Below are 19638 nucleotides of genomic sequence, written 5' to 3' on the forward strand. Positions count from 1 at the left end.
TGTCCCTGCTGCCAGAGCCGTGGCAAGAGCCCAGTCCTGATGGCGACAGGGCTCACCCCAAAACTCCAGCAAAGGCTCCACGGGGCCGCCCTCGGCACCGGCTCGGGGCAAAGGCCAAAGAGCCCGGCACGCCGGCACCCGTCCTTGGGGTGCCGCCCTCCCCGGGGGTGCCTGGAGACCCCAGCGGGGCACTGAGGCGAAAGCCGGCGCCAGGCTCAGCGCCGCAGCCGCAGGCGGCGCATCCCCGGCACCTCGCGCAGGCCGGCGGCACATGGCGGTGCTGCCCGCACTGCCTGCAGGTGTGCCCCCGCGCTCGCCTCGCGGCGCCGGCAGGAAGGAGGCGGTTTTCCCCCAAAGCGGGGACCTGCCATCGGCATCGACTGCACGCGGCTCCCCGGCCACCTGCAGCGCTACCGACAACGCCGTGCTTTGGCGCGCCAGCACCTCCCGCGGTGACGCCGCTGAGGGGGCACAGAGCCGACCCGGTGCCGGGGGGAGGGGGATCGCGCCCGGCTAAGCCGGGACCAAGCGCCCGCAAGAAGCGTCGGGCGCAGGGGCTGGCAGGGAGCCGGAGCGGCCGCGAGGGCTCGGCCGCGTGCGAGGATGAGGAGGGGGCCGAGCCTCGCACGGGCGCGGGCCCTGGCGGGCTCTGCCAGGGCTGAGCGGCGCTGGCGGCCGCGGCCCGGCCGGCGGTGGGACACGGAGCAGGGCGAGGAGGAGGCGTCGTGGCAGGCGGCTGTGCATGGAAAGGCTGCAGATGTGCAACCCCGGGCAAAGCCGCCCAAAGGCGCGGTGACGGCCCCGAGTCGTGGGCGGCGGCGGGAGGGCCCAGCGAGCTGCCGGAGGCCGGTGCGGCGGCAGCCAGAGACGCAGGCGGCCGTGGGGGCCACGCGCGGTGGCGGCCGTTGGCGGCATGGCGGGCGCGCGGGGGGAACGGCCTCCTCCCTGCGGGGGCTGCGGGGGCACGCCTGCAGGCAGCGTGGGCGGCAGCGCCACGTGCCGCCAGCCTCCGCGAGGGGCCGGGGACCCGCCACCTGCCAAGGGCCCCGTCCCACCCCGGGACGGCTCGTGGGGCCGACCCCGATGTCATCGTCACCCCCGATCCTCATGTCCTGACTTGGGGAGTGTGGGACCCGGGCTGCCACGGCCCCTTGGACTGTATGTAAACTCCCTGTATGTACAAAGACAGGGAGAAGAAACTGAAGCCTCTGAGTGTGTCAGCTTCAGGAAATCTCAGGGCTCGCTCCTCTTGCTGTCCCCGCTCACTGCTGGCCTCCCCCTGCTCCCAGAGAAGAGCTGTCAGCTCCCAGCACCGCCCAGCAGGCAGCAGGGCACAGCCTTTCCTCCTGGGGTGGGGATTAAGGCCATCCCCTGCGGAGTTGATGTTTGGCAGCACTTTGAAGCTGGAAGAATCCCCGCGAGCACAGGGACGTGTCTTCAGCCCCAGCACCACATGCGGAGGGGGACAGAGGCTCCACGTGTCCCCAGGCACTGTGGTAAAGAGCCGGCATGACGCTACTCGGCGCCGGGTGCGTGGGGGACCTCTCCTCCCGGCACGCACACCTATGGGAGGCCATCTGTGACATTTACACGTGACAGTTAACACACCACCCTCTCTAATACATAACCATTGACCGGGCTGAGCACCCTCTTCTGCCGTTGGTCTCCATCTCCTCGGCTTAGATTTAAAATTACAGTGTGATCCTACTTCACTGCGCATGACCAAGAGGCGGTGGGGGGGAGGGGGGCGGACGTAGTTCTTTCATCCCTCGGAGGAGCCGATGAGCGCAATCTCCCCCCCGCCGGAATGCCTTTTCCCCCAGCTCCTGTCACTCTCACTGCTTTCATCGTTTCATGGCTGTGGCATCCCTCCAGCTTCCTTGCGGGACGATGGTTCCTTCTCTTGTCGGTCCTTGAAGTTTCTCAGCCCGTGACCCTTGAATTCCTTTCACGAGCTGCCTCCCTGAGTCGTTTCTCTTTCTCAGGATGTGGGTTTAGGTTAATAACGGCTCACGCTGCAGGTTTAACCCTTGACTTATTTACACCACCTACAGCTTCATGCTCACCTCCCAGCTTGCTCCGAGCCTTCCTGACGATGGTCAGGCGGGTGCAGGGGCTGCTGATGGACAGGTTCTCCCCGAGAGAGGAGTCCACTTCTTGGTACCGGGGGAACTCCTGGACCACGTGCTTTCTCTATTTCTGCTTGTACTCTGCGCCGACGAGAAGCAGAGTCAGCCCCAAGCACAGCCGCACTCCCAAGGAGCCCCTAACCAGCCCGACCGCGCTCCCGACACACCAACGGGACACTTGTTTCACCGCTCAGGGCCTCCCCAGGCCATGTGTACGTACAGCCCAAGGCGGCGGCGGCGGCGGCGGCAGCAGTTGCCGACCCTCCTTGGTTGGGACATGAACGTCGCGGGTGACGCCGACGTCGGGGTCGGCCCCACGAGCCCTCCCGGGGTGGGACGGGGCCCTTGGCAGGTGGCGGGTCCCCGGCCCCTCGCGGAGGCTGGCGGCACGTGGCGCTGCCGCCCACGCTGCCTGCAGGCGTGCCCCCGCAGCCCCCGCAGGGAGGAGGCCGTTCCCCCCGCGCGCCCGCCATGCCGCCAACGGCCGCCACCGCGCGCGGCCCCCGCGGCCGCCTGCGTCTCCGGCTGCCGCCGCGCCGGCCTCCGGCAGCTCGCTGGGCCCTCCCGCCGCCGCCACGACTCGGGGCCGTCACCGCGCCTTTGGGCGGCTTTGCCCGGGGTTGCACATCTGCAGCCTTTCCATGCACAGCCGCCTGCCACGACGCCTCCTCCTCGCCCTGCTCCGTGTCCCACCGCCGGCCGGGCCGCGGCCGCCAGCGCCGCTCAGCCCTGGCAGAGCCCGCCAGGGCCCGCGCCCGTGCGAGGCTCGGCCCCCTCCTCATCCTCGCACGCGGCCGAGCCCTCGCGGCCGCTCCGGCTCCCTGCCAGCCCCTGCGCCTGCCGCTTCTTGCGGGCGCTTGGTCCCGGCTTAGCCGGGCGCGATCCCCTCCCCCCGGCACCGGGTCGGCTCTGTGCCCCCTCAGCGGCGTCACCGCGGGAGGTGCTGGCGCGCCAAAGCACGGCGTTGTCGGTAGCGCTGCAGGTGGCCGGGGAGCCGCGTGCGGTCGATGCCGATGGCAGGTCCCCGCTTTGGGGGAAACCGCCTCCTTCCTGCCGGCGCCGCGAGGCGAGCGCGGGGGCACACCTGCAGGCAGTGCGGGCAGCACCGCCATGTGCCGCCGGCCTGCGCGAGGTGCCGGGGATGCGCCGCCTGCGGCTGCGGCGCTGAGCCTGGCGCCGGCTTTCGCCTCAGTGCCCCGCTGGGGTCTCCAGGCACCCCCGGGGAGGGCGGCACCCCAAGGACGGGTGCCGGCGTGCCGGGCTCTTTGGCCTTTGCCCCGAGCCGGCGCCGAGGGCGGCCCCGTGGAGCCTTTGCTGGAGTTTTGGGGTGAGCCCTGTCGCCATCAGGACTGGGCTCTTGCCGCGGCTCTGGCAGCAGGGACAGCCCCACGGGGGCACACGGGTGGGAAGGGCCCCCGCGCCTCATGCCGGTGGCAGGTGCCTCGCCGGGGGGGCCGGCTCCCCTCGGGGGCACCTGGGCGCCGACCCTCCGTGGGGAGGAGTGTGACGCCAGAAGCGGAGCTGAGCCTCATATTTGGGCACAGAGCACGTTATTGGAGGCCGGGGCCCCGCCAGCCGGGAGATAACCCGCCTGATAACGTCTCAAAAGGTGCTGCTGCCTCCATTGGCTCCCGGCTGCGGGGCTGCCTATATATGAGCCGCCCCACGCCGGGGGGTCCGGGACGGCAGCATGGTGCCCATCGGGGCGTTGGGGCTGCTCTTGTGCGTGCAGCTGTGCCGGGCTGAGCTCCAAGGCACGGGGGCAGCCGTGGGGGCACACACCACCCCCCAGCCTTCGCCCGGCCTCGGCACCCTCCTCACCGCAGGCACCGAGGAGCTGCGGCTGGTGGGCGGCGGCGGGCGCTGCGCCGGGAGGGTGGAGGTCAAGCACGATGGCGAGTGGGGCTCCGTCTGCACCTACGACCATATTCCTCATGGTGACTGGGGCACCGTGGTGTGCCGGCAGCTGGGCTGTGGTGCGGTGGCCAAGGCGTCCCCCTACGCCCCATTTGGGCAGGGCACCGGCCGGATTTGGCTCCAGCCCTGGTGCAGGGGCGGTGAGGAGAAGCTGGAGGACTGTTTACATTTTGGCTGGGGACAGCACTATTGCGGCCATGAGTGGGACATCGGGGTGACCTGTGCAGGTGAGCTGGGGGTGCTGGCGGTGCTGGGACAACCACAGTGTGCTGGGGCATCCCCCGGCAGGGCTGAGGCCGTGCTGGTGCCCCCGTGCAGAGGCGGTGGAGCTGCGGCTGGTGGGCGGCGGAGGTCCCTGCGCCGGGAGGGTGGAGGTGAAGCTGCGGGGCCAATGGGGATCGGTGTTGGACCACAACTGGGACATGGAAGATGCCGAGGTGGTGTGCCATCAGCTGGGCTGTGGATCTGCCACCGGTGCCTACGTCGCCAGCACACACTTCGGCCAAGGGTCTGGTCCCGTCAGCCTGGTCTGGACCGACTGCCGTGGGAACGAAACGGCCATCTGGGAATGCGACAGCCGTGGCTGGGGACCCTACAGACTCTTTCACAACTACGATGTTGCCGTCACCTGCCAAAGTAGGAGCCGTGCGGTGCGGGGGGGCACACCCATCCCGGCACATCCCTCACCATTGACCCCCATGTCTCTCCCAGCGGGGTTTGCCCGGCTGGTCGGCGGCGACAGCGCCTGTGCCGGGCGGCTGGAGGTGCGGCAGGGCCGAACGTGGAGCAGCGTCTGCGAGGACCACGTGGACATCAAGGCGGCCCAGGTGGTCTGCCGGGAGCTGGGCTGCGGCGCGGTGCTGGCCGTCCCCGGCACCGGCCGCTTTCAGGAGGGAACGGGGTCGCTCTGGCAGGAGGGGTTTGAGTGCACCGGCACCGAGCCCTTCCTCGCCGCCTGTGCCCGGCGGCCGCTCCACGGACAGGGCTGCAGCGGCCACGCCAGCATCATCTGCTCCCGTAAGCAGGGGGATGCCGGGGGGTGTTGGGGGGTGTCCCCGCACCGTCGCCCCCCCACAACGCTCTGTCTTCTGCAGCCTACACGCGTTTCCGTCTGGCGAACAGCAGCTCGGGCTGCTCCGGCCGGGTGGAGGTGGAGGTGGGGGGCACGTGGGGGTCCGTCTGCGCCACCGGCTGGGACCTGCCCGACACCCACGTCCTCTGCCACCACCTCGGCTGCGGCACCGCCGCCGCCACCGCCGTGCCCCAGGGAGGCTCCCTCGGCAGCGGGGACAGGCCGCTGTGGCAGGACACCTTCCGCTGCAGCGGGACCGAGCGGCACCCAGGCGAGTGCCCCACCACGGTGCTGGGGGAGCCCACCTGCCCCCCCGGCCTCGCCGCCACCATCAACTGCTCAGGTCGGTATGGCACCCGCCGCAAAATCCCTCACAGGCCTTTTGGGACCCCTAAGAGCTGGGAGCGGAGGGCACAGGGCCATTCTGGGGAGAGGGGAGGGCTGAAGCAGGGTCCCGCCACCCCGTCAGGGCCCCGGCGGTGCTGCTGCTGCGGCCCCTCGGCACACTCGGGGACGTTGCAGGCACTGTGGAGCCCCTGCGGCTGGTGGAGGGGGAGAGCCGGTGCGACGGGCGGCTGGAGGTCTCCGCAAGCCCCGGGGCCTGGGCCCGCATGCCGGCGGGGCTCTGGGATGCCCGCGGTGCCAGCGTGGTGTGCCAGCAGCTGGGCTGCGGCGCGCCGGAGAAGGTCTACGCCGTGGCGGGCTCGGGCGCGGCAGGGCCGCAAGGGCTGCGCTGTGCCGGCACCGAGGACAACCTGGCCCAGTGCAACGTCTCGCACACGGCCGCCACGCCGACCGGCAGCCCCGACGAGGTGGTCGTCGTCTGCTCAGGTGAGTGTCCCGGGAAGGGCTGGGGGGTGCCGGCACCGCCAGCGGCCGCCCCAGCCCGCTCCCCTGCGTGCCCCGCAGGCAGCCGGCGCGTGAGGCTGGCGGGCGGCCGCGGGCGCTGCGCCGGGCGGGTGGAGGTCTACGCCAACGGCACCTGGGCCACCGTCTGCCAGGAAAGCTGGGACCTGGCGGACGCCACCGTCGTCTGCCGCCAGCTGGGCTGCGGAACCGCGCTGGAGGCACCCGCATCGCCTCCCGTCGGTCCCGGCACGGGGCCGCTGTGGCCGCACGCCGCTGCCTGCGCCGGCAACGAGGCGTCTCTCTGGGATTGCCCGGCCTCGGCACAGCACGGCTGCCAGCGCGGTGGCGGGGCGGGAGCCGTCTGCTCAGGTCAGTGCTGTGCGCCCCAGCTCGGGGACAGGGGGACCAGACCCCGGGGGGTGCCTGGCCCAGCCGTGCCATGACCCCCCTCTACACCCCCTCGCAGAGCACCTCTCCCTGCGGCTGGTGGGCGGCAGCAGCCCCTGCAGCGGGCACCTGGAGGTGTTCTACAACAACACCTGGGGCCGCGTGTGCGCCGAAGGCACCACCTCCGCTACTGCGGCCGTTGTGTGCCGGCAGCTGGGCTGCGGGGAGACGGGGACTCTGGTGGACACCCCCGCCCTTGCCCTTGCCTGGCTGGCCTGGGTGGGCTGCAAGGAGGGGGCCACATCGCTCTGGCGCTGCCCCTCGGCACCCTGGCACCTGCAGAATTGCAGCGACGGCAGGGGCGCCCACATCACTTGTGACAAGGACACGGACAGCACAAGCGGGACGCCCACCCCGGCCCCGGGGAGCCGCTGCCCCGACGGTGCCACTTGCACAGGTAGCTCTGCCCGTGCCGGCAGCCCCCCGCACCGGGCTGGCCGCAGTCCCCCTCCTCACACCCCCGCCCCGTCTCCCCCCAGCTCTCCCCAGCACCAGCAGCCCGGCGGCAGCGGTGGGGACCGTGCCGGTGTCCACGGTGCTGTGTGTGCTCCTGGGGACGCTGCTGTGCCTGGCCCTGGGCGCCCTGGCCGTGCAGGCGTACCGTGCCCGTGCTGGGCGCCGAGGTGAGTGCTTGCGGGTCCTGGGGCTCCTCCACCGTGGGGTGGATCCATGGGCGGGCGGCGCCTGACCCCGGTGCCACCCTCGGTCCTCACGCCCTGCGTGAGCGCTCCCCACATTTCAGGCCTCGGCAGAGCCGCGGACGCTGTCTCCGATGCCGTCTACGAGGAGCTGGACTACACCGTGCTGCCGGACTACCAGGAGGTGCCCAGTCGCTCAGGTCGGTGCAGCCCCCCGCCGTGCCCGGCAGCTCTCCCCAGACGGTGGGGGCTCTGCCCCACGGCCCCACCGCAGCACCGGCTCCTGGCAGTGCAGCGCTGGCCCGGCCCCGAGGCACGGGGGTGTCCCCCGGTCCCACTGCGGGCCCGCTCTGCGGCGAGGGGCCGTGCTGCCCATGGTGCCGGCTCCGCTCGCCCCCAACACTCCGTCCTCCCCCACCAGGCTCCCTCTCGGAGGGCTCGGGGAAGAAGCTGCCGTATGACACCGGGGACAGCATGGAGGAGAGAGACCCCGAGGCAGCCCCAGGTAGGGCCAGGGCAGGCACAGGCTTGGCGGGGAGCCCCGCGGAGAGGGGCCACGGCCAGGCACTGGGGAGCTGAGGGGACACGGCCCCCCTCTCCTGGGCAAGCCCAGCTCAGCTCTGGCTCTCCTTTGCGTGCAGCAAAGCATCACCTTTCCCTGCTGATTAACCCCCGGGGCGGCTCTGGCTCAGAGCCTGCAGCCCCAGCGCCACCAGCACAGCCCCAGCGGCGTGGCCGGAGGGGGGGGGGCACAGCCAGACCCCTGCCACGGCCTCCGCCTCACCCCCGTCCCCCCGTGCCCGTCCCAGACTCCCCTGCCCAGCACAGACCCCACGACGGCTATGATGATGCCGCGGACGTGCCGCAAGAGCCCCCCGCTCCCGGCGCTGGGGACGTCTCCGAGGGGGGAGCGCAGAGCAGCTGGGGCCGTCTCCCACCCACAGGTAAGAGGGGCCACGGCCCCCCGGTGCCCTGCAGAGCCACCTGCGGCGGGGCCGGGCTGCGGTGGCGGGCAGGGAGCAGGCAGCAAGTCCAGGGGGGCTGGGGCAAGACCCCAGCCCGCGCCTGGCATGAGGGACACGAAGCAGCCCCCCTAAGGCACCAGCCTTTGCTCTCCCCTAAGGTGGGAGCTGCCTCCCCACAAGTCCCCCACGAGACACAAGGGAGCCCCCGGCACAGCCACCGGGGGACACAGACTATGACGACGTTGGCATCGGCACCCCGGGGACATCGCTGTGAGGATGCCCGCCCCACCCCGCAGGAGTCCCTGGGGACACGCGTGCACGGTGCTGGGGCTCCGTCCCCAACGAGGGATGGCCCTGGACACAGGGGGCACCTCTCCCTGACCGGCACCGCAGCCCAGCAGCAAAACAGACGCCGGCTCCCTCCCACGAGCATCCACCAGGGACTTCTTCTTTTTTTATTTCACTCTGAATTTCTGTGTTTTTCTATAAAACCCAAAACTGGCTGCAGGCTCACTTGCAGGGCTGGCACCTCACTCCCGGGTACATGAGCCACCCCGCGGGGCGGGACCCTCACCCACAGACACATTTGGTGGCCACGGCGGGGACGGGGGGAGCACGGGGAAGGGCACAGCGGGATTCCTGGCACTGGCCCCAGGGCCTTCATTTGCCACCGGCCAACAGCCACACCACTGTTCCCGGCGACACGCGTGGGGCACTGGGAGCGGGAAGGGCCGGCCCGGCTCTGCCCCGACCCCCAGCACATGCAGGCAGGACCTCCTCCCCTCTCCCCCCACGCATGGGGCACAGCCAGAGCCAGGGCGGCTTCCTCCCGCCTTCAGCAGCACCGAGCCCTGGGCTAGAAATGCCTCCGCTTCTGGCAAGGACCTCTCGTAAAGGCGGAAGCGCCTGCCTTTGGCTCAGCGCCCAGCGCCCGTCTCTTACCGGAGCACCCGCAGGCGGCTGCCCGGGTGCCGCAGCGCCTGGCACAGCAGGTAGATGGGGGGGTGCAGCTCCTCCTGCCGCCGCTCTGCGAGGGGACGGGGACGTGCGCTGGCTCCAGAGGCACCGGAGCTGCAGGGGGACAGAGCCCGGCGGGCACGGGCACTCCTCACCGCACCTGGGAGCTCCCGGCTTCGACGCCGGCACACAACCTGCGCCCAAGCAGGGCTCGCCACCAGCTCGCGGCGGGTCTCCGCGGCTGGGACCTCCGCGCCTTGGGGGATGCAAAGGATCACGAGCGTTACTGCTGGGGTTGTCCAGCCGAGAATAGAACTCCTTCACGCCGGGCGGCAGGACTCTCTTCGGCGCCGGGTGCACGGGGGATCTCTCCTCCCGGCACGCGCACCTACTGGCGTCCAGTGGTGACGTTCATACGTGACGGTTAACACACCGCTCTCTCTAATACATAACCATCGCACCTAATCTACCGTTACGTTTCCGACACAGGCGGGCCTCAGCAGCCCTGCTTCGTGCACTCAGTCAGCGTTACAACGACTAGCGGCACACTCACAGTAACCACTCTTAGATTTGGCGAAGCTGTTTATTTAGATCTTCCGTCACACTGGGAATGTGAATACCGCAACGCTCCTTATCCAGTTCCAAACATCCACGTAGGCCCCTTTCCTCGGCCAATAACAGACCAAAGGCCAAACCATGTGGTGCGCTCATTTCACTGGTTGCTTGCACCTGCCTATTCGCCACACGCAAACCTCGTGCCGTGGCGTTACCCAAACTACCCACCCGCCACGGTCGGTTTGCTCTGAGCAACGCTGGGCTCTCCCAAGCCATTATCGCGGGGGCTGACATGGAGCCCGTCGCCCATCCCGCCTCCGCCGCTGTTGATGGGCCGTGCCACGGGCCTACCTTTACCTCCCTGTTGAGTTTTCCCCGTAACTGAGGGGTAACGCGGTTCTTTTCCGCAGCGGGCACCGTGTCAACGCCCCTGAAGTATCCGACGGTTCGGAATGGCAAAGGACAGTGTCCTGTGCCGGCAGCAAGGGCATTCCCAGTGCAGTATTTAGCCACTTCCCACTGGATTGTGGTTCCATCGGGAAAACGAGACGAAGATCAGGTTGATTGTAGGAGACGGGCATTTACTAAAGGCACCTCCTGCAGAGTCAAAATGCCCCCTTCTATTGACTTGCTACTTGAATGCGGGAGGGGTAGACGAGCAGTAATACTTGAGATGTTTTGTAACCTTGCAAAACCCTGAGCTAGTTTGAAGAACAAATTGTCCTCTAATCCTCCCCTTTCTGCTACTGTCATGACAGTCATGAGAATTTTGGAGAGTAGATATTTGCATTTAGAAATTTCACACTATTTAGACCTTCATCAAAGCCATAAACAGAATTGCCGTAACTCCACATAGGGCTATGCCTTGTGTGCAATCGAAATCCGCATGAGCGATGCCCTGACCCCAGGTACAATCCACAAATTGTCCCTTTTAACTCTCAGCCACAAAGGCCTTTCGTTCCCTTTCCCCACAGCCCACTTATCCCAACAGGGAGTCCTTTCTTAATGCCTGTGTGACGGATCCACGGCCCTACTCCGTCAAGCCGGACGGCCGTACATGTAGTCAGGAGGACTTGAGAGGGTCCTTTCCAATGTTCTTGCAGAGGCTGGTCCTTCCAAGTCCTTAGACAGAGCCCCTCTCCTGCCTGCAATTCCTGCATACCTTAGGCAGTATCCAAGCCTAAAGGTGTTCTCAGCTGTAGATACCTGTTAAGAGAAGACAACGCCTTCCTGAGAGGAATCACGTCTTCTTTAGGATACTGTGTCCCTAGTCATGCTAGAGACCCTGGCTGATGATTTATGCTTTCAGCAGGCCTCCCACATACCGTTTCAAAAGGCCTGACTCTCCTCTGCACCTCGGTGCCGTCCTTGCCCTCAGCAACGCTAACGGGAGAGCAGCTGCCCATTTTAACTGTGCCTCCTGACAGACTTTATTCCCTTTGCCGCCTTTCCGTTGTTTGAGTCATTCTTCCCGCTTTCCCACGAGACTGCGGCCTCCGCAGCGGACGTAAAGCCCACTGTATTGCTCATGTTCTTACAGGCGACTGAAGGTGTTTCGTCACAAGGTGGGCTCCTCACTCGGAGGACGTTCCCATCGGAATCCCAGAACGGGGGATTATTTCTAGCAATAAGCCTTCACCTACTTCTCTAGCCCGATTGGTGCGACAGGGAAAGGCTTCTCTGCCCATCCACAAAACGTTCCCACCCCTACCAATAAACACCGATACCCATTCTGCCTGGGGACTTCTCAAAAGCCTCTTTGCCAGCCACCGCCAGGAGTATTTCCTCTCTTGGTTTTCCCAAGTGGACGACTAGCTTGGCTTCAAGGACTGCTTTGCTGGCAGATTGCACACCTCTTGGTACTACCCTTAGCTCTATTTCCCATCCCTGCACTTCAAGTGTGGACCTTAGCATTGTCCAGAAGAGCTTCCACCCGCTAACGTGTCCCTCGATGTTCTTTGGCCATCACCTCTCTCTTCACGCTTGAAGGTGCTCCTACTCGATCGTCTCCTCTCATCCACCATCCTTCCCTGCCCTTCTCTGCCTTCAGCAGTTTAACCCCACTTCCCTATTAGGGGTTCTAAACCCTTTCTCCCTTCTAGTTTAGTAGGACGTTGTTTTCGTCTTACCGGCTGCGCTCTAGGGTTCAATGTGATGCTTACGGGCTCAGCAGCGCCAGGTCGTCCTGGGATCCCGGAGGCCCCGGCCAGGGGGGTTCCCGCACTCCGTGTGTCTGCCGGAGTTATTTCATGTACCGGAGTCTCTTGCACTTCTTCCTGTAACACAAACACTTGCGCTTCCAGGGCTTTTTCCTCCGCTATCTGCACCTCCACATTGCCTTGCTCAAAAACAGTTTGGGCGTTTCGTTTGCTAAGTACATCTCTTCCCAACAGAGGCGTCGGGCAGTCGGGAACCTATAAACGTTTGTGAGCACAAAACTGCACGTCCCATTCCACACGCGCTTGGCTGGAAGAAAGGCCTTACCTCCTTTTTCCCTCCGGCCCCAGTAATACCCATATTCTCTTTACTCAGTTTACCTCTGCAGGCATTTAACGCTGAACATGCCGCTCCTCTAGTTTTGATATTGATTTGATTGGTAACCCCCTCGATCGACCGATCGCCACAAAGCACAAACCACAGCACGCTCAGCTCGCGCGCGCACCCCCCACCCCCCCACCCCGTATGGCTGTCGCTGGGTGCAGACAAGCCCTTACGCTGGCACTTTGTGCCAACAAGCCTTCCCTTACCCTTACGGCTGGCACTCCGGCCGTCCCGTAACAGCGTGCACACAAGCCTTCCCTCGGCAGGGAAGACCTTTGGCTGGCACGTGAGGCACTCACGCCAGCCAGCGCTTAATTCCGATACCCTGCCGGGACGCCAAACCGGACCCTTTTTAAGGCTGCGACTCACCGACCGGTCCCAGGTGGGACTCGAACCCTCCAGCCCCAAAGTAACGCCTTAATAAATGCCAGGGCTCTTCCTTCAAACTCACCGGGTCAGGGGATCAGAGGATCTCCCCAAAAAGCCCTCGGTGGCGCCGCAGACCTCTAGGTCCTGTAGCTCCCAGCAGCCTCAGAAGCAGAGTCCCACCAGGGTCCCCAAATTGCCCCTGAAACCCAGGGATAAAGCTCCTGACCACCGGCTGTATTAAAGAGCCGGCATGACGCTACTCGGCGCCGGGTGCGTGGGGGACCTCTCCTCCCGGCACGCACACCTACGGGAGGCCATCTGTGACATTTACACGTGACAGTTAACACACCACCCTCTCTAATACATAACCATTGACCGGGCTGAGCACCCTCTTCTGCCGTTGGTCTCCATCTCCTCGGCTTAGATTTAAAATTACAGTGTGATCCTACTTCACTGCGCATGACCAAGAGGCGGTGGGGGGGAGGGGGGCGGACGTAGTTCTTTCATCCCTCGGAGGAGCCGATGAGCGCAATCTCCCCCCGCCGGAATGCCTTTTCCCCCAGCTCCTGTCACTCTCACTGCTTTCATCGTTTCATGGCTGTGGCATCCCTCCAGCTTCCTTGCGGGACGATGGTTCCTTCTCTTGTCGGTCCTTGAAGTTTCTCAGCCCGTGACCCTTGAATTCCTTTCACGAGCTGCCTCCCTGAGTTGTTTCTCTTTCTCAGGATGTGGGTTTAGGTTAATAACGGCTCACGCTGCAGGTTTAACCCTTGACTTATTTACACCACCTACAGCTTCATGCTCACCTCCCAGCTTGCTCCGAGCCTTCCTGACGATGGTCAGGCGGGTGCAGGGGCTGCTGATGGACAGGTTCTCCCCGAGAGAGGAGTCCACTTCTTGGTACCGGGGGAACTCCTGGACCACGTGCTTTCTCTATTTCTGCTTGTACTCTGCGCCGACGAGAAGCAGAGTCAGCCCCAAGCACAGCCGCACTCCCAAGGAGCCCCTAACCAGCCCGACCGCGCTCCCGACACACCAACGGCACATTTGTTTCACCGCTCAGGGCCTCCCCAGGCCATGTGTACGTACAGCCCAAGGCGGCGGCGGCGGCGGCAGCAGTTGCCGACCCTCCTTGGTTGGGACATGAACGTCGCGGGTGACGCCGACGTCGGGGTCGGCCCCACGAGCCCTCCCGGGGTGGGACGGGGCCCTTGGCAGGTGGCGGGTCCCCGGCCCCTCGCGGAGGCTGGCGGCACGTGGCGCTGCCGCCCACGCTGCCTGCAGGCGTGCCCCCGCAGCCCCCGCAGGGAGGAGGCCGTTCCCCCCGCGTGCCCGCCATGCCGCCAACGGCCGCCACCGCGCGCGGCCCCCGCGGCCGCCTGCGTCTCCGGCTGCCGCCGCGCCGGCCTCCGGCAGCTCGCTGGGCCCTCCCGCCGCCGCCATGACTCGGGGCCGTCACCGCGCCTTTGGGCGGCTTTGCCCGGGGTTGCACATCTGCAGCCTTTCCATGCACAGCCGCCTGCCACGACGCCTCCTCCTCGCCCTGCTCCGTGTCCCACCGCCGGCCGGGCCGCGGCCGCCAGCGCCGCTCAGCCCTGGCAGAGCCCGCCAGGGCCCGCGCCCGTGCGAGGCTCGGCCCCCTCCTCATCCTCGCACGCGGCCGAGCCCTCGCGGCCGCTCCGGCTCCCTGCCAGCCCCTGCGCCTGCCGCTTCTTGCGGGCGCTTGGTCCCGGCTTAGCCGGGCGCGATCCCCTCCCCCCGGCACCGGGTCGGCTCTGTGCCCCCTCAGCGGCGTCACCGCGGGAGGTGCTGGCGCGCCAAAGCACGGCGTTGTCGGTAGCGCTGCAGGTGGCCGGGGAGCCGCGTGCGGTCGATGCCGATGGCAGGTCCCCGCTTTGGGGGAAACCACCTCCTTCCTGCCGGCGCCACGAGGCGAGCGCGGGGGCACACCTGCAGGCAGTGCGGGCAGCACCGCCATGTGCCGCCGGCCTGCGCGAGGTGCCGGGGATGCGCCGCCTGCGGCTGCGGCGCTGAGCCTGGCGCCGGCTTTCGCCTCAGTGCCCCGCTGGGGTCTCCAGGCACCCCCGGGGAGGGCGGCACCCCAAGGACGGGTGCCGGCGTGCCGGGCTCTTTGGCCTTTGCCCCGAGCCGGCGCCGAGGGCGGCCCCGTGGAGCCTTTGCTGGAGTTTTGGGGTGAGCCCTGTCGCCATCAGGACTGGGCTCTTGCCGCGGCTCTGGCAGCAGGGACAGCCCCACGGGGGCACACGGGTGGGAAGGGCCCCCGCGCCTCATGCCGGTGGCAGGTGCCTCGCCGGGGGGGCCGGCTCCCCTCGGGGGCACCTGGGCGCCGACCCTCCGTGGGGAGGAGTGTGACGCCAGAAGCGGAGCTGAGCCTCATATTTGGGCACAGAGCACGTTATTGGAGGCCGGGGCCCCGCCAGCCGGGAGATAACCCGCCTGATAACGTCTCAAAAGGTGCTGCTGCCTCCATTGGCTCCCGGCTGCGGGGCTGCCTATATATGAGCCGCCCCGCGCCGGGGGGTCCGGGACGGCAGCATGGTGCCCATCGGGGCGTTGGGGCTGCTCTTGTGTGTGCAGCTGTGCCGGGCTGAGCTCCAAGGCACGGGGGCAGCCGTGGGGGCGCACACCACCCCCCAGCCCTCGCCCGGCCTCGGCACCCTCCTCACCGCAGGCACCGAGGAGCTGCGGCTGGTGGGCGGCGGCGGGCGCTGCGCCGGGAGGGTGGAGGTCAAGCACGATGGCGAGTGGGGCTCCGTCTGCACCTACGACTATGTTCCTCATGGTGACTGGGGCACCGTGGTGTGCCGGCAGCTGGGCTGTGGTGCGGTGGCCAAGGCGTCCCCCTACGCCCCATTTGGGCAGGGCACCGGCCGGATTTGGCTCCAGCCCTGGTGCAGGGGCGGTGAGGAGAAGCTGGAGGACTGTTTACATTTTGGCTGGGGACAGCACTATTGCGGCCATGAGTGGGACATCGGGGTGACCTGTGCAGGTGAGCTGGGGGTGCTGGCGGTGCTCGGACAACCACAGTGTGCTGGGGCATCCCCCGGCAGGGCTGAGGCCGTGCTGGTGCCCCCGTGCAGAGGCGGTGGAGCTGCGGCTAGTGGGCGGCGGAGGTCCCTGCGCCGGGAGGGTGGAGGTGAAGCTGCAGGGCCAATGGGGATCGGTGGCGGACCACAACTGGGACATGGAAGATGCCGAGGTGGTGTGCCAGCAGCTGGGCTGTGGATCTGCCACCGGTGCCTACGTCGCCAGCACACACTTCGGCCAAGGGTCTGGTCCCGTCAGCCTGGTCTGGACCGACTGCCGTGGGAACGAAACGGCCATCTGGGAATGCGACAGCCGTGGCTGGGGACCCTACAGCGTCAATCACGACTACGACGTCGCCGTCACCTGCCAAAGTAGGAGCCGTGCAGTTGGGGTGGCACACCCATCCCGGCACATCCCTGACCATTGACCCCCATGTCTCTCCCAGCGGGGTTTGCCCGGCTGGTCGGCGGCGACAGCGCCTGTGCCGGGCGGCTGGAGGTGCGGCAGGGCCGAACGTGGAGCAGCGTCTGCGAGGACCACGTGGACATCAAGGCGGCCCAGGTGGTCTGCCGGGAGCTGGGCTGCGGCGCGGTGCTGGCCGTCCCCGGCACCGGCCGCTTTCAGGAGGGAACGGGGTCGCTCTGGCAGGAGGGGTTTGAGTGCACCGGCACCGAGCCCTTCCTCGCCGCCTGTGCCCGGCGGCCGCTCCACGGACAGGGCTGCAGCGGCCACGCCAGCATCATCTGCTCCCGTAAGCAGGGGGATGCCGGGGGGTGTTGGGGGGTGTCCCCGCACCGACGCCCCCCCACAACGCTCTGTCTTCTGCAGCCTACACGCGTTTCCGTCTGGCGAACAGCAGCTCGGGCTGCTCCGGCCGGGTGGAGGTGGAGGTGGGGGGCACGTGGGGGTCCGTCTGCGCCACCGGCTGGGACCTGCCCGACACCCACGTCCTCTGCCACCACCTCGGCTGCGGCACCGCCGCCGCCACCGCCGTGCCCCAGGGAGGCTCCCTCGGCAGCGGGGACAGGCCGCTGTGGCAGGACACCTTCCGCTGCAGCGGGACCGAGCGGCACCCAGGCGAGTGCCCCACCACGGTGCTGGGGGAGCCCACCTGCCCCCCCGGCCTCGCCGCCACCATCAACTGCTCAGGTCGGTATGGCACCCGCCACAAAATCCCTCACAGGCCTTTTGGGACCCCTAAGAGCTGGGAGCGGAGGGCACAGGGCCATTCTGGGGAGAGGGGAGGGCTGAAGCAGGGTCCCGCCACCCCGTCAGGGCCCCGGCGGTGCTGCTGCTGCGGCCCCTTGGCACACTCGGGGACGTTGCAGGCACTGTGGAGCCCCTGCGGCTGGTGGAGGGGGAGAGCCGGTGCGACGGGCGGCTGGAGGTCTCCGCAAGCCCCGGGGCCTGGGCCCGCATGCCGGCGGGGCTCTGGGATGCCCGCGGTGCCAGCGTGGTGTGCCGGCAGCTGGGCTGCGGCGCGCCGGAGAAGGTCTACGCCGTGGCGGGCTCGGGCGCGGCAGGGCCGCAAGGGCTGCGCTGTGCCGGCACCGAGGACAACCTGGCCCAGTGCAACGTCTCGCGCACGGCCGCCACGCCGACCGGCAGCCCCGACGAGGTGGTCGTCGTCTGCTCAGGTGAGTGTCCCGGGAAGGGCTGGGGGGTGCCGGCACCGCCAGCGGCCGCCCCAGCCCGCTCCCCTGCGTGCCCCGCAGGCAGCCGGCGCGTGAGGCTGGCGGGCGGCCGCGGGCGCTGCGCCGGGCGGGTGGAGGTCTACGCCAACGGCACCTGGGCCACCGTCTGCCAGGAAAGCTGGGACCTGGCGGACGCCACCGTCGTCTGCCGCCAGCTGGGCTGCGGAACCGCGCTGGAGGCACCCGCATCGCCTCCCGTCGGTCCCGGCACGGGGCCGCTGTGGCCGCACGCCGCTGCCTGCGCCGGCAACGAGGCGTCTCTCTGGGATTGCCCGGCCTCGGCACAGCACGGCTGCCAGCGCGGTGGCGGGGCGGGAGCCGTCTGCTCAGGTCAGTGCTGTGCGCCCCAGCTCGGGGACAGGGGGACCAGACCCCGGGGGGTGCCTGGCCCAGCCGTGCCATGACCCCCCTCTACACCCCCTCGCAGAGCACCTCTCCCTGCGGCTGGTGGGCGGCAGCAGCCCCTGCAGCGGGCACCTGGAGGTGTTCTACAACAACACCTGGGGCCGCGTGTGCGCCGAAGGCACCACCTCCGCTACTGCGGCCGTTGTGTGCCGGCAGCTGGGCTGCGGGGAGACGGGGACTCTGGTGGACACCCCCGCCCTTGCCCTTGCCTGGCTGGCCTGGGTGGGCTGCAAGGAGGGGGCCACATCGCTCTGGCGCTGCCCCTCGGCACCCTGGCACCTGCAGAATTGCAGCGACGGCAGGGGCGCCCACATCACTTGTGACAAGGACACGGACAGCACAAGCGGGACGCCCACCCCGGCCCCGGGGAGCCGCTGCCCCGACGGTGCCACTTGCACAGGTAGCTCTGCCCGTGCCGGCAGCCCCCCGCACCGGGCTGGCCGCAGTCCCCCTCCTCACACCCCCGCCCCGTCTCCCCCCAGCTCTCCCCAGCACCAGCAGCCTGGCGGCAGCGGTGGGGACCGTGCCGGTGTCCACGGTGCTGTGTGTGCTCCTGGGGACGCTGCTGTGCCTGGCCCTGGGCGCCCTGGCCGTGCAGGCGTACCGTGCCCGTGCTGGGCGCCGAGGTGAGTGCTTGCGGGTCCTGGGGCTCCTCCACCGTGGGGTGGATCCATGGGCGGGCGGCGCCTGACCCCGGTGCCACCCTCGGTCCTCACGCCCTGCGTGAGCGCTCCCCACATTTCAGGCCTCGGCAGAGCCGCGGACGCTGTCTCCGATGCCGTCTACGAGGAGCTGGACTACACCGTGCTGCCGGACTACCAGGAGGTGCCCAGTCGCTCAGGTCGGTGCAGCCCCCCGCCGTGCCCGGCAGCTCTCCCCAGACGGTGGGGGCTCTGCCCCACGGCCCCACCGCAGCACCGGCTCCTGGCAGTGCAGCGCTGGCCCGGCCCCGAGGCACGGGGGTGTCCCCCGGTCCCACTGCGGGCCCGCTCTGCGGCGAGGGGCCGTGCTGCCCATGGTGCCGGCTCCGCTCGCCCCCAACACTCCGTCCTCCCCCACCAGGCTCCCTCTCGGAGGGCTCGGGGAAGAAGCTGCCGTATGACACCGGGGACAGCATGGAGGAGAGAGACCCCGAGGCAGCCCCAGGTAGGGCCAGGGCAGGCACAGGCATGGCGGGGAGCCCCGCGGAGAGGGGCCACGGCCAGGCACTGGGGAGCTGAGGGGACACGGCCCCCCTCTCCTGGGCAAGCCCAGCTCAGCTCTGGCTCTCCTTTGCGTGCAGCAAAGCATCACCTTTCCCTGCTGATTAACCCCCGGGGCGGCTCTGGCTCAGAGCCTGCAGCCCCAGCGCCACCAGCACAGCCCCAGCGGCGTGGCCGGAGGGGGGGGGCACAGCCAGACCCCTGCCACGGCCTCCGCCTCACCCCCGTCCCCCCGTGCCTGTCCCAGACTCCCCTGCCCAGCACAGACCCCACGACGGCTATGATGATGCCGCGGACGTGCCGCAAGAGCCCCCCGCTCCCGGCGCTGGGGACGTCTCCGAGGGGGGAGCGCAGAGCAGCTGGGGCCGTCTCCCACCCACAGGTAAGATGGGCCACGGCCCCCCGGTGCCCTGCAGAGCCACCTGCGGCGGGGCCGGGCTGCGGTGGCGGGCAGGGAGCAGGCAGCAAGTCCAGGGGGGCTGGGGCAAGACCCCAGCCCGCGCCTGGCACGAGGGACACGAAGCAGCCCCCCTAAGGCACCAGCCTTTGCTCTCCCCTAAGGTGGGAGCTGCCTCCCCACAAGTCCCCCACGAGACACAAGGGAGCCCCCGGCACAGCCACCGGGGGACACAGACTATGACGACATTGGCATCGGCACCCCGGGGACATCGCTGTGAGGATGCCCGCCCCACCCCGCAGGAGTCCCTGGGGACACGCGTGCACGGTGCTGGGGCTCCGTCCCCAACGAGGGATGGCCCTGGACACAGGGGGCACCTCTCCCTGACCGGCACCGCAGCCCAGCAGCAAAACAGACGCCGGCTCCCTCCCACGAGCATCCACCAGGGACGAC

General features: G+C 68.4%; 3 protein-coding genes across 3 annotated transcripts in view; all 3 read left to right on the plus strand.

Moving 5' to 3' along the window:
• GATD1 (glutamine amidotransferase class 1 domain containing 1) overlaps positions 1 to 19638 on the plus strand; it is a 110251-nt gene that overhangs the window by 20223 nt on the left and 70390 nt on the right. The gene's annotated exons all lie outside the window — the stretch shown is intronic.
• Positions 3820 to 8291, plus strand: LOC142057059 (scavenger receptor cysteine-rich type 1 protein M130-like). The gene is made up of 10 exons (XM_075092539.1): positions 3820 to 4273; positions 4365 to 5063; positions 5141 to 5461; positions 5641 to 6336; positions 6434 to 6811; positions 6894 to 7037; positions 7157 to 7252; positions 7474 to 7557; positions 7862 to 7996; positions 8176 to 8291. The coding sequence occupies exons 1-10, from the start codon at positions 3820 to 3822 to the stop codon at positions 8289 to 8291; spliced, it is 3123 nt and encodes a 1040-aa protein (XP_074948640.1).
• Positions 14996 to 19465, plus strand: LOC142057060 (scavenger receptor cysteine-rich type 1 protein M130-like). The gene is made up of 11 exons (XM_075092540.1): positions 14996 to 15449; positions 15541 to 15858; positions 15933 to 16238; positions 16316 to 16640; positions 16763 to 17511; positions 17609 to 17986; positions 18069 to 18212; positions 18332 to 18427; positions 18649 to 18732; positions 19036 to 19170; positions 19350 to 19465. The coding sequence occupies exons 1-11, from the start codon at positions 14996 to 14998 to the stop codon at positions 19463 to 19465; spliced, it is 3105 nt and encodes a 1034-aa protein (XP_074948641.1).

Source organism: Phalacrocorax aristotelis, chromosome 5, assembly GCF_949628215.1.
Source record: "Phalacrocorax aristotelis chromosome 5, bGulAri2.1, whole genome shotgun sequence".
NCBI lineage: Eukaryota > Metazoa > Chordata > Aves > Suliformes > Phalacrocoracidae > Phalacrocorax > Phalacrocorax aristotelis.

Excerpts from the sequence above, each read along its gene's own strand:
- LOC142057060 (XM_075092540.1), top strand. The coding sequence starts at position 14,996 with ATGGTGCCCATCGGGGCGTTGGGGCTGCTCTTGTGTGTGCAGCTGTGC. Across the intron at positions 16,239-16,315 it reads CGCCAGCATCATCTGCTCCC|CCTACACGCGTTTCCGTCTG; the intron begins GTAAGCAGGGGG and ends TGTCTTCTGCAG. Across the intron at positions 17,987-18,068 it reads CGACGGTGCCACTTGCACAG|CTCTCCCCAGCACCAGCAGC; the intron begins GTAGCTCTGCCC and ends GTCTCCCCCCAG.
- LOC142057059 (XM_075092539.1), top strand. The coding sequence starts at position 3,820 with ATGGTGCCCATCGGGGCGTTGGGGCTGCTCTTGTGCGTGCAGCTGTGC. Across the intron at positions 6,812-6,893 it reads CGACGGTGCCACTTGCACAG|CTCTCCCCAGCACCAGCAGC; the intron begins GTAGCTCTGCCC and ends GTCTCCCCCCAG. Across the intron at positions 7,558-7,861 it reads AGACCCCGAGGCAGCCCCAG|ACTCCCCTGCCCAGCACAGA; the intron begins GTAGGGCCAGGG and ends TGCCCGTCCCAG.